This window comes from Protomyctophum parallelum, assembly GCF_964188405.1.
Source record: "Protomyctophum parallelum genome assembly, chromosome: 6".
Taxonomy (NCBI): Eukaryota; Metazoa; Chordata; class Actinopteri; order Myctophiformes; family Myctophidae; genus Protomyctophum; species Protomyctophum parallelum.
In genome coordinates, this window is record NC_139701.1 from 18,910,926 (window position 1) to 18,926,930 (window position 16,005).

Genomic DNA, 16,005 nt, shown 5'->3' on the forward strand with positions numbered 1-16,005 from the left:
GAATGAAGTGTGTGTGCTGTGGGGACACGGCCAGAGAGCCTGGACCGGGGAACACATTCAGAAGACAGCCCTGCAGGACGGTGTGTGCTGTGCTCCTGACACAGACTATTTACCATTCTGCCTGCATGCTCACACTGAGAAGTGAAAAAGAAGAGCACTGACTGTACAGTATAATGCTATGGCACTGGTTCTCAGCGCTATACGGTGGGTTCTGGGAACCCTTAGGGGTCCTTGATTAAGTTCGAGTGGGTCCCCAGCAAAATGACGAATTGCGTAAACACTTAAGACCTATTTCATCTACAAGCTCACTATGTGTGAGCTTATAGATTGGATCTTTACGAAAAAGGCTGACATATGTTGACAAATCTTCTTTTATGAAAGTCCCTGGCATAAAAATCATACAATTTCAAATGGGTTCGGTGGCCAAATGCACATCAATGTGGGGGTCCATGACATGAAAATGTTTGAGAACCACTGCAATATGGTATTTTATCTGTTGAAATGTTTCTCTAATTCTGTCTTGTTATAATTCTATTTTGACCATGTACCTTATTATGTATATTTGACATGTGTACTGTATATACTGTATAATATTAGAATAATGTTACTGTCTGCAATGTTGCTACGTACAGTATCTTATGCACATTTGACAATAAAGCACCTTAAACCTTAAAGATTGAGTATTTAGTATTTAACTGTTTAAGAGCTTTTTGCCATGGCCAACATAAGGATTATTGATTGGTTATTTGACTATGTTTTGATTATGTTTTGATAATCAATTAGTCAATTAGTTAATTAACATTAAAACATTTCAGAGAGACCCTTGGACAGGCCCCCAGAGAGGAAGGGCCTGGATGTGGAAACACCACCACCACTCGTTTTGGTTTGTACCAGTGATAATGTAGTGCCTTACTGCGTTGGCACAGAGCTGCTACAAGACCAGAGACATGCAGCGAGCTGCTCACCTGTTTTAAAACTTCCACTGAAACTAAACAAAAAATGAAATCTATGGCCAAGTCTCTCCGCTCCAAAAGGTAGTCTTTATCCCGGTGCTGTTCGTCTCTGTAGAGAGGAGAGAGAGAGAGAGAGATATTGAAGAAAAACGATAATGCTGAGACCCAAAATCACTGAGGTGATTTCTATACGAGGACAGCCTCATGCCTGATGTATAATTAGTTGCATGCAGGTTGTCGCACACCTGAAATAGACAATCTACAAGCTCACAGCTTGTAGATTGGCTATTTTTGGTATGCGACGCCCATGCTTAACTATATAATCAAGCCTTACCCTTTGGACTTGGTGCTGGAGCGAGGCCTGTATTCGTAAGACTCGTCCTCAGTGCCGCTCTGCCGGCGGTACCAGTCAAACAGCGTGCGCAGCAGGGAGGGCAAACAGTGTTCCGCTATTGAGCTCATAGAGCTTATTAACTGGAAAACAAACATCGCAAGTGTTAACTCCCTTCACACCAAAGGACCGATTTATTTGATTGTTTTTACAACAATGGCAGATCATGGAGCCTTGTCAATACTTCTAGTAAGTTAGAGCAAACACTAGTATCGTAGTACAGTTGCAGCATGATTGTGATGCACTTTTAAAAGCTAAGATGTTGTTGTTGTTTTTTTATCAGATTTTATATTATGATGACATCTGAATCAATATAACTGGAATGATCAGGCATTTTGGACATCCATTGTCAGTCTGGGCTAGACGACTTCCTGGGCTTTAAATGAGCACCAGCTAACGGGATGGGCAGAGCAATATATCGAATTATCCAATATGATACAGTGGGCCCTATTTTGTGTGTCTTAAGTACCAGGTCTTATGACATAATGTAAGACCTGGAGGTGTGGCCAATACTGCCACTCAAAACAACAAATAGGGCCCTGTATGCGTTACAATGAATTATGTATCATATTTTAATTACATATTGCAACAATGTTGCTTACAATTACAACTTAGGTATTTAGAATATTATTATTTCAGGGGTATTTAGAACCTAGTCAACAAATAATGGGATAAATGGTCAGTAGACTGCAAAGACGATCCATTTAGTGCTTCGGAGTAACTAGGATACCATTTCAACAAAAAACCGAGCATCTGTCTAGAACGGCATGCCATCTAAAAAACATCGAAGCTTTCCCTTCAGACACGGTTATAAACAGGTCTTATATATCAGTTATTAAATATACAACATTAAGCAAAGAATGCTATGAAACACAAGCACGGTGTGAACTGTTCCCCAGCTGTGATGTTCATGAAAGGTGCAGAGCCAAAGGGTGCAGAGCAGAGGTGACCCCGGCCAGTGGGTGACATACTGGAGCTATTGATTGGGCCTGGGGTGTGTGTGTGTGTGGTGTTGGATGACATGTCGAGCACAGCGTGCTCCTGATATCCTATTGAATGGCACTCGCTGCACCACCCGCTTGCCGGGCTTTTCTGGCGCTCCAAACATCTCATCAGCACTTTTGATCGCATCCATGATGAGGCCCGATTATAAATCAGCTTTAACTTGTACTGGGATAAGCGGAGCAATAAAAAGCAGTGTTAAGGAATGATATACGGTAGCCGTGAAATAGATCGTTGCTGTTGGGCAGAAACCTCATATCTACATATTCTAACATTTTGTGGTGTTTTTGTGTTTAGATACTTTTGCTATATATTAATTTTATTTGATTCCTGAAAAGGTTTCCACCCGACATAGACAATATAATGCTATAGCCTATGTGGAATTGATGGAATGTGACTAAAGGGTCGAAAGGAGAACACAGGAAACGAGCATCGTATCGGCTTTAGATGGCGACACCGACATCCGGTCGCACATTGCAGGCGATGTGAGGTGAACCGACCTCCAACATGCGGTCTGTGTGTACGTACTGTATGTGCATGTGTGTGTGTGTGTGTGTGTGTGTGTGTGTGTGTTTAGGGGCCGGCACAGTGTGCTGGTGGGTGCAGGGTGATGGATGCTGCGTGAGTTAGAGTTACGCAAGTGCTCCCTCTGACCTCACGGCGCCAGGACGACACACTCCAGCACCCGGTGCTGATTTACTGCTGAGGATGACACAGCGATTCCACATTCTCTCTCACTCTCTCTCTCTCTGCCCACACTCTCTCTCGTTTCTGCCTCATTCGCTCACAATGGAGGCAGCTGGATCTATAGCTCGCTACCCTCGTTCTTTTTTTTCTTTTTTTTTTGTGTTTGTGCTGAACAAAGCACTGCTGCGACAGGGCGGCCCCATTGTTCTGGGGTTCTGCACCAGTCAGAGATGAGAGACAGATGGACCATTGAGTAGGGGATTGATTGGGTGTTGTTGGGGTGGTGGTGTGTGTGTGTGTGTGTGTGTGGGGGGGGGGGGGGGTTGTGGTGGGTTCATACACTTGAGGTACAGTAGGAATAGAGGAATTATACAAACCTGCAACGTGTACAATCTCACAACGTGTCGCGATGCGTTGTGAGCTTGTAGATCGGGAATTTTCAGCATGTGACTCTGGCATGCAACGAAGTATAAGTCAGAAGATACAAACGAAGAAGTTGTCCATTAAATTATTACTGCTGGACTCACCTGATCAAATTGTGCGTCTTCCCCTCTCTGAAGGGATCGGGACAGGGGCTTTTCCTGTGTGTGAATGGGTGGGGTGGGTAGAGGGAGACAGACAGACATAGAGAGAGGAGAGGGTCAGTTGCTAGTCATGGGGCAGAATGGATTCCTCTCATAACAGCGCAGTGATGTCGGTGGTGTCGGGCGGCCTGGAGGGCAAGGAGAAATGGGAGAGCAGTGCTGGCGGTGACGATGTCGCAGAATATGACAGTGAGATAGGCCCCTCCGTCAACATCCAGCCAACACCTCACCCCGCTGGACAAACAGCAGCCCAGCTAAAACGGAAATTAAGGAGGGAAAGAAAGGTAGATGTGGAATGAGAGAACCGACCAGAACTCTAAAGATGACTGAATGGAGGGAGAGCCGCCTAACAAAGTGAGGATGTGTCACAGCTTCCAGCAGATGTTATAATACCCCCCAGCGTAACATTCATGACGCGCACAATTAAAATGACACTGACATGTTCATTGTGTCACTACAGTAAGCCATGAACCCGAAGTGCAAATTCTGGCGAAAGTCATTCTGGGAAAATGAAGCACCCACGATTCGAACTCAGGTCTCCCACGTGGGAAGAAGCACTAAAGCCAAACATCTTGACTTAACCTATATAGGGCCTAAATTGAAACAAGACCACAAGGACTTTTTTTGGTGCTATCCCTTTGGGACTGAGACTTGACTGTACTCTGTTGCTGTTTTTTACCTTTATGTTCAATAAACTATTCAATCAATAAACCGCTAGCCTAAGAGGGAATTCCCTTTTGGCTCGGGGAGATAAAGCTTTTGGTCTTCAGGCAGAGGCTCTGAGCAACTCTACTACCAACGTGTACACTACAGTAGACTAAAGTGGATACACTGGAAAGTGTGTGTGCGTGTGTGTGTGTGTGTGTGTGTGTGTCTCTCTCTACTCACCAGCGGTTCGGCCATCACCACCTCGATCTTCTTCTCGGCCAGCACAGCAAACTCGGCGAAAAGGCTTTTGATGACGAACTCCCCAGGCTTCAGCTCAGGGTCGATGATGATGCTGGACATGATGGCGGCGTTTCGCTTCTCCCACGAGAGGGGAGTGACGGAGGAGGGGGCTCGGCGTCTACTCACGCTGGTGCTCACTGGTGCCGAGGCTGTGGGGGGGGAGGGGGGGGGGGAGAGAGAGAGAGAGAGAGAGAGAGAGTAGGGGTGTTAATCAATTTTTTTGAAATAAAATATTGCAGATCTACAAGCTCACAACGTGGCTCTTTCTATTTTAACATCATTTTATTTTATTGAAGGAATGTGACTGTCACAGGATAAGATAAACAGTCCATGATAGAAAGGAACCCTTCTAGTTCTCTGGGGGGAAAAAAACAAACTTACAAGACAAACACAAACCCTCCCACCCAACGACCCAAAATCTGACAGTAAATAAGATACAATGAAGAGGCAAGAGCGCATGCATGCATGACAGCATGGGCGATACGCTTGTTGGTCCAACATATTATACACAGAGTATGCGTAACCCATACTGTATACTCAAGCACTGGAGGGGCCACCCTGACCACATATCCATTCAACAGACGCTGCAAAATTTTCAGGAAGACAAAGTGTCTTAAGTTATTATATATAAAAAGTTTAAACCTTTTCTGGATACAAAGGTTTCCATCGGTCATCGTCTTAAACCCTATATACTCTCCCAGGGGTCTGTACTTGTTCCTCTCCCTCTATACCTAAAATAGAGCCCACAAAGTGTTATTTTCTCTGAATTCTCAGCTATGGCATGGCATGGCCAGAATGGACACTAGGGATCCCGTGATTAAATGGTTTATTCAGATTCAGGACGGTATAGAGAAAGGTCTCACAGGTCTCTAGTTGCAATCAAACAGGAGACATCGCCATTATGTGGTTGACGGACTAGCCAACAATAACACCACAATGTGCCACAAAAAAATCCCAAATGCTTTGAAATGTGTTTGTAGTCCAAGTAAATGTGTCCTCCCAGTTGCCTGGATAATCAGCTAAATGTCACTTCTTTTAACAAAAACCAGTACAGAAACTTTCAATGCGGTACTTCCCTTACCAGACCACCATCATCATTCACTGACCATAACTTTGACTTCAGCAAAATATATCATCATTTTGGAAGCAGTAAAAACTAATTTTGCCACATGGTTGCCCTTCTGAAATATTAAAGAGTCAGTCCTCAATCAGAGACAACAGTGCATCTAAATTCCTTCATTACAAAAGGCCATGACTATATTAACAACAACAGATGATACATAATCTGTGTGCTGTGGACAATCCAGCCTCTCTTCTATAGCCTAGCTGCCTACAAATGTACGCCTTGAAATTGACATTTTTTTACTGATGTTGAGACTAGACTACAGCTGAAAAATACCTACGTATCAATGAGACAATCAGAGCCTCTGCTGTTCCCAGCTCACCAGTTTGGTGTGTTGTGGGCTTTATGCTAAAATGTTTGAAAATAGCAGATCTACAAGCGAAGAACGCATCACATATAAATACATATTAATAAAGTATGCATTTAAATCAAATTAATTATAATAAATCTGACATAAGGATTTAGTAACACAAAACAAACTAGTAAGATTGTCGCATGCTAGGCTAATTGTCAAGGAAGGTATTACATTCAACCTGAGATATGATATGTAGTTCTGACCTTTTCGTTGATTAGGACCTTTTTGATTAAGTTAATCATCTCTTCGGTTTCCAAGCTTCATGAAAACCCATCAATTCGTTCTCGAATAATTTCACCAATCAGACGAACCTTGACCTTGATTGTGACTCTCGACCCTCTCGACCCAAACTTGACCATCTGGTCAACAAAACAGAAGGAGTCCGTTGAAAACACCACAACACACTTCCTTGATGAAGGTAATAAATATCATTAGGTGACCTTGGCTGGCTGGCATAGTTTTGATAAGATAAGTCAATCAATAAAAGTGAAAGTCACCACCCAGGGTGCAACGGTCCCCTTTAGGTATTAAGCCTTGCAGAGCCATGAGGACCATAGGGGCAGGAGCCTATTTTCCTTAGCATAAGGGCGCAATCCTGGACATGATGCTAGTATGTCGCAGGGACTTACCCCAATCCAAGTGCCAAGCAGGGAGGCACTGGGTCTCATTTTTAGTCTTTGGTATGACCCGAACCACGACCTCCCAGTCTCAAGGCGGACACTAACCACAAGGCTACTGAGCTACCACTTTACCTCTCCATTTTGGTTGCTCAACTCTGATTCACATTCATTTATTTGCATGATACAAATGTAAACAAATCCCTCTGGTTCCAGTATATTGCATATTGTGTCCATTCCTCCAACATGGGCAGGGCGGTTACTGCAATATTGCAATACAGCGAAAACACACCGTGGGGGTGAATGTATTACACCATAATCTAATAGTAGGGCGGCCATCAGTCAGCCTCCTCCCCCCTCCCCCATCCCAACAACAAATTAAGTTTCGGAGCAAAAACTTGTCTCACTTTTGAACATTCCTGAAATCATGGAATTTGAAATGTGTTGTTGGAGCTGGGGGTTGTCCTGAAAACACTGATGGAACACTGCCTCCACGTGATCAACAAAAGGCCCCCCTCTGCCTCGCTTCCACAGTTATGTAAAAGTTCCCAAGATTGGGAACAGGTGACCCCCAGTCCCACCAGTGGGAGGGACAGGCGCATGCACGCACACACAGTTGCACGCACGCACAAACATACACAATCGCACACGCACAGCTGGAGGCGAGAGCTGTATATGTGCACAGCAGCACCTCTCAATATTGACACAGGCTTCCTGTAACACATTCTTGCAGGGGTCACCAGGAGAACCCACTGATATTTATTTAAATATGTGATTCTTAACCCCCCGTTCGATATGCATTAGATTCTATGTTTTTCTCCGGGTCCCTAATTTACACAGGAAAGAACTCAGAGGTAATTTAACTCTGATAGTGTAGCAAATATATAGCTTGCTAGTTGCTACATCTAGCGTAAAAATTACCTAATCTAGATTAGGTGATGTAATGGTGATTTAAAACAAATGGTGCCAACACAAACATTAAATTAGGCTGAGGACCCTGCAGGTCTCTGGACCACACATTCAGTTTAGAACAGGGTCTTTCAGGCCAAAGACCTCTTAGCTAAGAGAGCAGGGCCCCCCACTAGGACCTCTTAGCTGAGAGAGCAGGGCCCCCACTAGGACCTCTTAGCTGAGAGAGCAGGGCCCCCCACTAGGACCTCTTAGCTGAGAGAGCAGGGCCCCCACTAGGACCTCTTAGCTGAGAGAGCAGGGCCCCCACTAGGACCTCTTAGCTGAGAGAGCAGGGCCCCCCACTAGGACCTCTTAGCTGAGAGAGCAGGGCCCCCACTAGGACCTCTTAGCTAAGAGAGCAGGGCCCCCCACTAGGACCTCTTAGCTGAGAGAGCAGGGCCCCCACTAGGACCTCTTAGCTGAGAGAGCAGGGGCACCCACTAGGACCTCTTAGCTGAGAGAGCAGGGCCCCCACTAGGACCTCTTAGCTGAGAGAGCAGGGCCCCCCACTAGGACCTCTTAGCTGAGAGAGCAGGGCCCCCCACTAGGACCTCTTAGCTGAGAGAGCAGGGCCCCCACTAGGACCTCTTAGCTGAGAGAGCAGGGGCCCCCACTAGGACCTCTTAGCTGAGAGAGCAGGGCCCCCACTAGGACCTCTTAGCTGAGAGAGCAGGGCCCCCCACTAGGACCTCTTAGATGAGAGAGCAGGGCCCCCACTAGGACCTCTTAGCTGAGAGAGCAGGGCCCTCACTAGGACCTCTTAGCTGAGAGAGCAGGGCCCCCCACTAGGACCTCTTAGCTGAGAGAGCAGGGCCCCCACTAGGACCTCTTAGCTGAGAGAGCAGGGGCCCCCACTAGGACCTCTTAGCTGAGAGAGCAGGGGCCCCCACTAGGACCTCTTAGCTGAGAGACATGACTATTATACCCAGAACCACCTTCAGGGCTGGTTCTGGGTATAATACAAATGTAAACAGAATATCTTCTGTAAAGTCAAAGTGTCACTGTGTTCTGGAAGGTTCTGGGTTTACAGAACCATAAGAGAGCAGGAGGAAAGCATTCTGCACCAGTTCAGTATGTCTGTTCCATAGAGTAATAAAAGGATAGACTGAACCGGAGCCTTAGCCCCGGCCCGCCGCTATTCATTTCAGTGGAAGTTGCTCAGTGGCGTTTTGAAGCACCCAGAAGAACCGTCTACTTCCGCATTTGACCACCAAATGCACAGGTACTGCCTGTGCATGCAATGCATTATGGCCTGGGTTTCTGCATAGTGCATTTACTACCAGCTAAGCTAAGCCTGCCAATTGTATTTAATTTACACCTGTTTTAATACTAATGTATTGTTCTGGTATTGAGTGAGAAGAGATTTTGTAACTTTTGTACTGGTTCAAATGTGTGCAAGCTAAATAAATGAGACATGTAATTACTCTTGGATTTAACCTTTGTGTGTTTAAATCATTCAGTTGATAAAACCTTTACAATTATACAATTTTACTAAATGTACTCTGCTTTCATGCCAGAAGACTGGAGTAGATCATGCTAAAATTCTATTTAATTGTTTTAAATAAAAAATAAAAAACTGCTTTAGAATCGAAAAGATCGTTTTTGAATCGAATCGTCACCCCAAGAATCGGAATCGAATCGAATCGTGGGACACCTAAAGATTCGCAGCCCTAGCTTCAATGCTGGAGAGCCTCACTGGGTGCTTGGTCTGTTCCCAGTCAGCCCAAAACGACCCTTGGCCTCAGCTCTCCCCAGTAACAACCCTGATTCTGTTGCTTCCTGGTTGTCAAGAGCAACACCTCTGCATGCTCCAGAAAATAGCGAGGTGCTGCAGCTGAACCACAGTATAAAAAAATAAAAAAAATAATGAGGAAAGATGTTCACACCCAGCAACCGACTTTGAGCAAAACACCAAGGGTCTAACAATGATTAGGGTTACATAACTGTGGAGGTGAATAAAGATGCGTCTGGAAATATGCAAACTAAGCCACATTTAAAAGTGGAACCACGTTTTTAAACTTGAAAGCAAGTTATGCAGGATTTCACTGTACAACCTACAGTATCATCATCATCATACTATAATTAAGCCAATGTCTGTCTGTCTGTCTGTCTGTCTGTCTGTCTGTGTGTGTGTCACTATGACTGCCATAGCTCTTCACTGCCTGCACCAACTTTTCACACAGGCATTATATGGAGGTCTTAACAAAGCCCTTTTCCAATTTAACAAATTATTAATTAATAATGAATTTATTAGTGAATAAAAAATGCGAAAACGCACCCAGGGCGCAGTACCCCCCGCAGCCAAAAGTCACAAGTCGGCAAGTATTTCAGTTGTGCAAAGAGAACCAATAGGAACTGAAATTGGAACGATCCAGAGAATACATTGGAATGATCCAGAGAATAAATTGGAACGATCCTGTCTGTCTGTCTGTCACTGTAACTGCCATAGTTAACTGCCATAGTTTTAGAGACACCTGCATCACAGGCCACCGTTATCACTGTTCTCACTGGCATGCTTCCAAATACTTTCATGTTATAGTATTGTTTTTATTCACAAAAAAAACACACAAATATATTATACAAGTTAAAATGAAGAGCAATTAAATATATTTATGGGGGGAAATAGTCCATACAACGGGTAAGGACTAGTATATATAACGAAGCAAAGCAGGAAGTGAGAAGTTAAAGATAAAGTGTGGTCAGTGGCAGTCTTATACATGTGTTTCAATCGTTTAAATTGATTTTTATGTTGTTGTAGTTGTTGTAGTTGTAGTTGTAGAAATATTGAATTGCATCGCAGCCTTCCAATCAGCCTCGTCAATTATTCAGCCTCATCCTATACGTCCACTTACTGTACCACTAGTTGGCAGCAGCTAATAATCACTGCAGGTACTTGACCTGTCATGTCACGTTGACCTGCGTTGTTTGTTTGTAATTGTTCCCACTTCCCGTATGTGTGCACTCTCTGCACTAGCAGCACTGAGAGTTGCGATTGCATCATTGTACAGTATATCCCATTCTGACCTGAGATCAGATTTAAATAATGTCTTCTAAATCATGGTGTTTTTCCTTTTCGTATAATGTGAACGTACGTGTCTGTTATTTGTATGCAGCTGTGACTCTGTCTCCAAGACAAATTTCTCCCAAGGGAGACAAATAAAGACAACCTTGAACCTTGAATCCTGACAGTTTTCTGAAAAAGCTATGTTTCTATGTCAGTGGTTCTTGAATTTTTCAAAGATAGCAGACCTACAAGCTCGGTGGCGCGCTACGAGCTTGTAGATCTGCTATTTTTAAATAGCTAAAGCATAACGTAATGCTAACACCAAAAGGGGTTCCCGCCCATCCTATCCTATGATGCCTCCCCGTTATACGTTACAGTAATTTCAAGACAAAGTAAAATAATGGTTGTGTATTTTTCTACTTGGATGTGCTGTATGCTGTTCATGCTTTGAAGTCCAATAATACACAATAACAAAAAAAAAGGAAAAAGAATAGTTAATTATTACAATTTTGACGTCATGAACGGGGCCGCCCCCGAGTGTGGTGTGGACTTGCATTAATTGGCATCCCTGTGTGAGTGTTAAACCTGATATACTTTGATGTCATGATGTCATGTCGTACACCTAAAACAGCCAGTGTTTTAGGCCTTCACATACTGACACACAATAAATAATAATAAAAGATGTGAATACTAATATTTTGTACCAAAGTATCCAATTAATTGATGCCTCATTCATACTTGCTCATGTCTTTATTTGCGGTGTGGAAGCACAAAAAATCTTTCTTGTTCCGGTTTATCGCCACAGTTACCGGTACTATGTACTGAAGTAAAGTCATGACACAAACACAAAAAACACAAAAAAATAATTTGGAGCAAGTAATCAAACAAGGAAAACGTTTTATAGTAAAAAATAAAGGGGGGGGGACACACACAGTGTGAGTGTATAGTAAGAGGGGTGAGGGGTGTGGAGTGGTCAGGGGGCAGACTAATGGGGAGTGACTGTTATTGCGTAGTGGAAAACGCTGTCCAGAAAGCACAGTGAGTCTTTCAGACATTTGCCTCTTTGTTTACTGTGTTTCACCAACACCCCGCCCCCTCACCCCGAACACCCCCTCAACACGCCCCAGCTGCCCACCCAGTGATGTCACATAGCTATGTCACATAGCCAGCTCGCCACGGCCAATCACTACCCTGTGATGCCCTGCTCTACCCCCACCACCCTTCTTCCTTCTTTCCCTCTCCGGCTGTCTCTCTCACTCCCGTCTCTCTAGGGCCGTGGGTACAGAAGTAGAGAGACAGGAGTGAGACAGAAAGCCAGACAGACAGACAGACAGACAGACCGACAGACGGACAAGAGCGGGTCGCAGGGAAGGAACATTGTTTGTATTTTTCCACTCAACAACACAGCGAGGGGGAAAAAATGCAAGGCATCCTTTCCCTGGCCACATCTCTGCATTGCTCTGCCTTTCTCTCTATCTTGCTCTCTCTCAATGGGGAGTCATTTGTGACGTGCCAAAAACCGACCCTTCCCTCCCTAAACTGACCTCGTTGCACAAATCTGAGCAACTGGTCTAAAAACCTTGGAGGCTAGAGACAACCCTCATACTGGGTGGCCGCCTGGCTGGGGGTATCTGCGGGACACACTCACAGCTCATGCTTCATTCCTCATTCGCAATGCAAAAGCAGAAATAATGTCCCAACCCCTTTCTGGGACTGACGTCAGCTAAACAGGCTTTTAACCCATAGCTGAATTTCTCTCCCTGGAGATTTTCAGGAAAAGCTGCAGGCCCATCATCGGCGACCCAACGCACCAGGAAGTAGCTTTGTGGCATGAAATAGGAACATGAAAAGTGACATCCAGTAGCTGTGTGACTGACTGCTGCCAGCGGTGCAATGACTAGGCATGCTTACTCACCACACAGGGTCTCAAACAAGAGTGCTTGCTACATATGTCTTCGCTTCAAAACAATGAAGCACTAGGAGTTAGGGCTGTCAAAAAAAATCGATTCGAGTTAGAATCGCGATTCTAATGCCGTCCGATTCAGAATCGATTCTCATTTTCCAAAAATCTTTTTTCTTTTTGCACAAATGTACCTGTACCTGACAGGTACATTTGTAAAAAAAAAAAAAACTGCTTTAGAATCGGAAAATAATCTTTTTTGAATCGAGAATCGGAGAAATCTAAAAGATCGTTTTTGAATCGAATCGTCACCCCAAGAATCGGAATCGAATCGAATCGTGGGACACCTAAAGATTCGCAGCCCTACTAGGAGTACACATTTATTATAGACCGCAAGGACTTTTTGTCGTTGACCGTGATATCCTTTTGGACTACGTGATTTGACTGTACTCTGTACCGTTTACATTACTGCCAATAAAGTATTCAATCAATTAATAGCTTAACCCATTTACACGCGAGGGTGATTCTAAAAATGCCTTCTAAATCTTCTGAAAAATGTTGTTCCTATGATAGAAGATAAAGTTTGTTTTTGGCTTTTCTGCCTTTATTGATAGTATCTAGTGAAGATGGACAGGAAAGAGGGAGAGAGAGAGAGAGAAGGGGAACTCGAACGGGACTCGTTCGAGAACGGGACTCGAACGGGACTCGAACATGCGACGTGCCGTCAGGCCAAAGCCTAATGTGGCATGCGCCCGGACCACTTGGCTAGCGGGCACCTATAGTTCTCAAAACATAATTTCCCAAGGGGCAAGTCTGTCCTGAATATTTGGCAACTGCAGAGTATGCACAGAAAATACAGCATGCAAAGAATTATCAATACACGGCTCAAATATAAATAGCACACGGAACGGAACAATAAAAGTGTGGTTTGGGGAAGTACAAAAACATCCTTTGCAGGCCTTCCACACTGAATACGCATCTCTGCATTGAAACATACTCCGCTGCCTACTGCATATGAGAACACTGGCATTTCTATGGCTTCATTCATCCTCAAAGGGGCTACCTGATAGCTAGCAGAGTGGTTAGGGCGCAAAATACATGGGCTCGACTGCCTGACAGCAAGCCTTCGGTTAGATTCCTGGAATTCTGGACCATTTGCTGCAAATAAAATAAAAAGACGCATGTAGATTGTATTTTTGATGGTGACACAAGGAGGGGGTTGTAAAGCATACTGATCTCTTCTATTGTAAAAGTACAGGCTTATCATGCAGCCAAGCATGTGAGACCCCCCAGACTCAGACACCACCCGTCCAGAAACCCAGTCAGATTGCACAACTCATAGAGCAGTGGCTCCACCTCGTCACAGTAAAAATAGAGCCCTCCCCAAGGCCTGCTAACTTCCGCTCTCAGAACAACCAGCAACAATGGTGTACACACGCACACAAACAGTTGGTATGCAGAGTTGGATGCATGCATTTTCATTCACTTCTAGTGCATTAAAGTGAGTAAAGGTTAGACGGCTAGAGTGCACTGTGTGGCAATGCCAATTCTGTCAGTGTCTTAACATGTGAACACTTCAACGAGTTACTACTGGTCGACTCGACACTTCCAGGTTAATGTGCCAAGCCCAGGAGATACAAGGTGAAACAAAACTGACAAATGAAGCCGACAACACAGGCTCCGAGCAACAACCTCACATGAAAACACAGGCTTCAGCCCCAGGACCTTCATGCATAACGTGCGTGTGATTATACTGTGACACTTCTTGTGCAAAACAAGTCAAAAAAGTGTAATTGATGTGCTTTTGCACAGGCATTTAGGCGGATTCTCGAACATCTAAAAATGTGCCAAGCAAAATGAAAGAGCGTGATGCTGAGACAACGGGTGGAGGAAAGTTGTGGCAAGTAAGGATACACAGCAGAATCCTCAATCCGGAGTGTTCATTTAACTCAAGAAAGTGTAAGAAGTGAACTGTTCTTACACTCAAAGAGTTAAATAAAACCCTCTTGATTTCACGGCATAGAGACAGTCGCTGAAACTAGGACTTAGCCCTTTGTTTGAGAGGCCTAAAGCAGAGGAACGGGCAACCAGCACAGGATAGGGGCGGGGGGCTAAGGGGCCATTAATTAGAGAAAAGGGGGCAAAAAAAGAAGCTGTTTACCCAACGGTTGCTTGTTCTACTGCAACAGCAAGTAGCCAACTTTACAGCACCACAAAATGAACAGACACTGGGAATGTCAATGCCATTGCAAAGAAATATAGAACAAACAAAAACACTATTAACCACAGTGGTATATTTTCAAATGAGTCAATTTATGTCAAATCTCTGCACTGGTTTTATTATTTTAATTCAGTGAAGTTCTCTCTTTGAATTCAAGAGATGGTTCACTGCTCGCTGCATCCATGACGTTTTTAGATTAACCACTGCAACGCTGGCCTATTCTGTCAAGTCATTCTAGGCAAAAAAAAATCACACCCGTGTGAACAGAGTGGTGCAACTCCACTCAGGTGCTCATTAACATCGCATAGATAGGTGAACACAGACACACGGACATTGCTGTTCCTTGGAGTGGTTTCACCACTCAAAAATGTAAAGAGATTTAAGAGAAAGAACAAATGTTTTAGGGAGAACTGTATGTTGGGTTAGGGTTAGAAACGGCCGTCCAGGGTTGTCGGTAGTTTGCCAAAGTAAAACAATATACAGTATATGGATGAAATAACCGTTTGTGAACAATACAAGAGTGTTAAGCCCGACACACACCGTCTGCGACCGCCGTGCGTACCGCCGCGGCACAGTATTGACGGGCACCATAGCCGCACGGCAAAACCAACAGGACGCGGCGCACTACCACGCGGCTGGGGAGTTTTGTTGACTATATTCCATTGCCACGCCCACGGATAGCCGGGTGGAGGCCGCGCGGCAACGCCTGGAAAATAGAACAGCGGTGCATCGGCGCGGCAGGCGAGGCGTGACCACGCGCCAGCGTGCGTCGGACGCAGCCGGTGTGCGATAGGTTCATTGAAAATAATGGAGGCGGCTGTGTCCGCCGCGCGGGGGACGCAGCCGGTGTGTGGTGGGCTTTAGTAGCCGATTCCAGGTTTACTCTCAGTCTGAATACTGGTTTAGACTAGAGATCCACTTAGGGGAGTTATCCCATTTGAGTGTAATCTTATTGAACGCTGATGCAAAGTATTCTGCAATTATAGGCCTTTAGTTATCGTTTAATTAAATAGTACCTATTAGGTAATTGTACCTCAGCAACGACGTCGTTCATATACTCCTAGGGAAATCCCATTAGGAGGTGATTCTCTACAACAAAGTGGTTATTTTCTTATCATTTCACAATATTCTAAGGATGGGTGTACAGCCTTTCAGCTTTCACATCATAGGAGTTTACATCAAGCAAGTGTTAAATAATGCCATCCCAGCTGTTCAAGATTCAAGACTTTATTGCCATGTCAACAGAGTTTCAGTGCACTAAAAAAAGAC

The 16,005-nt window shown here is 44.5% G+C and overlaps 1 protein-coding gene across 10 annotated transcripts in view; it reads right to left on the reverse strand.

The window, feature by feature from the left end:
• The window catches only part of fryl (furry homolog, like), a 113,304-nt gene that overhangs the window by 65,670 nt on the left and 31,629 nt on the right, over window positions 1-16,005 (reverse strand). For all 10 annotated transcript variants that reach the window (XM_083766484.1, XM_083766480.1, XM_083766481.1 and 7 more), the window contains 4 exons: window positions 4,506-4,714; window positions 3,561-3,614; window positions 1,288-1,427; window positions 966-1,062 (listed from right to left, as the gene is read on the reverse strand). In XM_083766484.1, coding sequence (XP_083622610.1) covers window positions 966-1,062; window positions 1,288-1,427; window positions 3,561-3,614; window positions 4,506-4,625 — 411 coding nt within the window. In that variant the 5' untranslated portion in view covers window positions 4,626-4,714. The remainder of the gene's footprint in view (window positions 1-965; window positions 1,063-1,287; window positions 1,428-3,560; window positions 3,615-4,505; window positions 4,715-16,005) is intronic.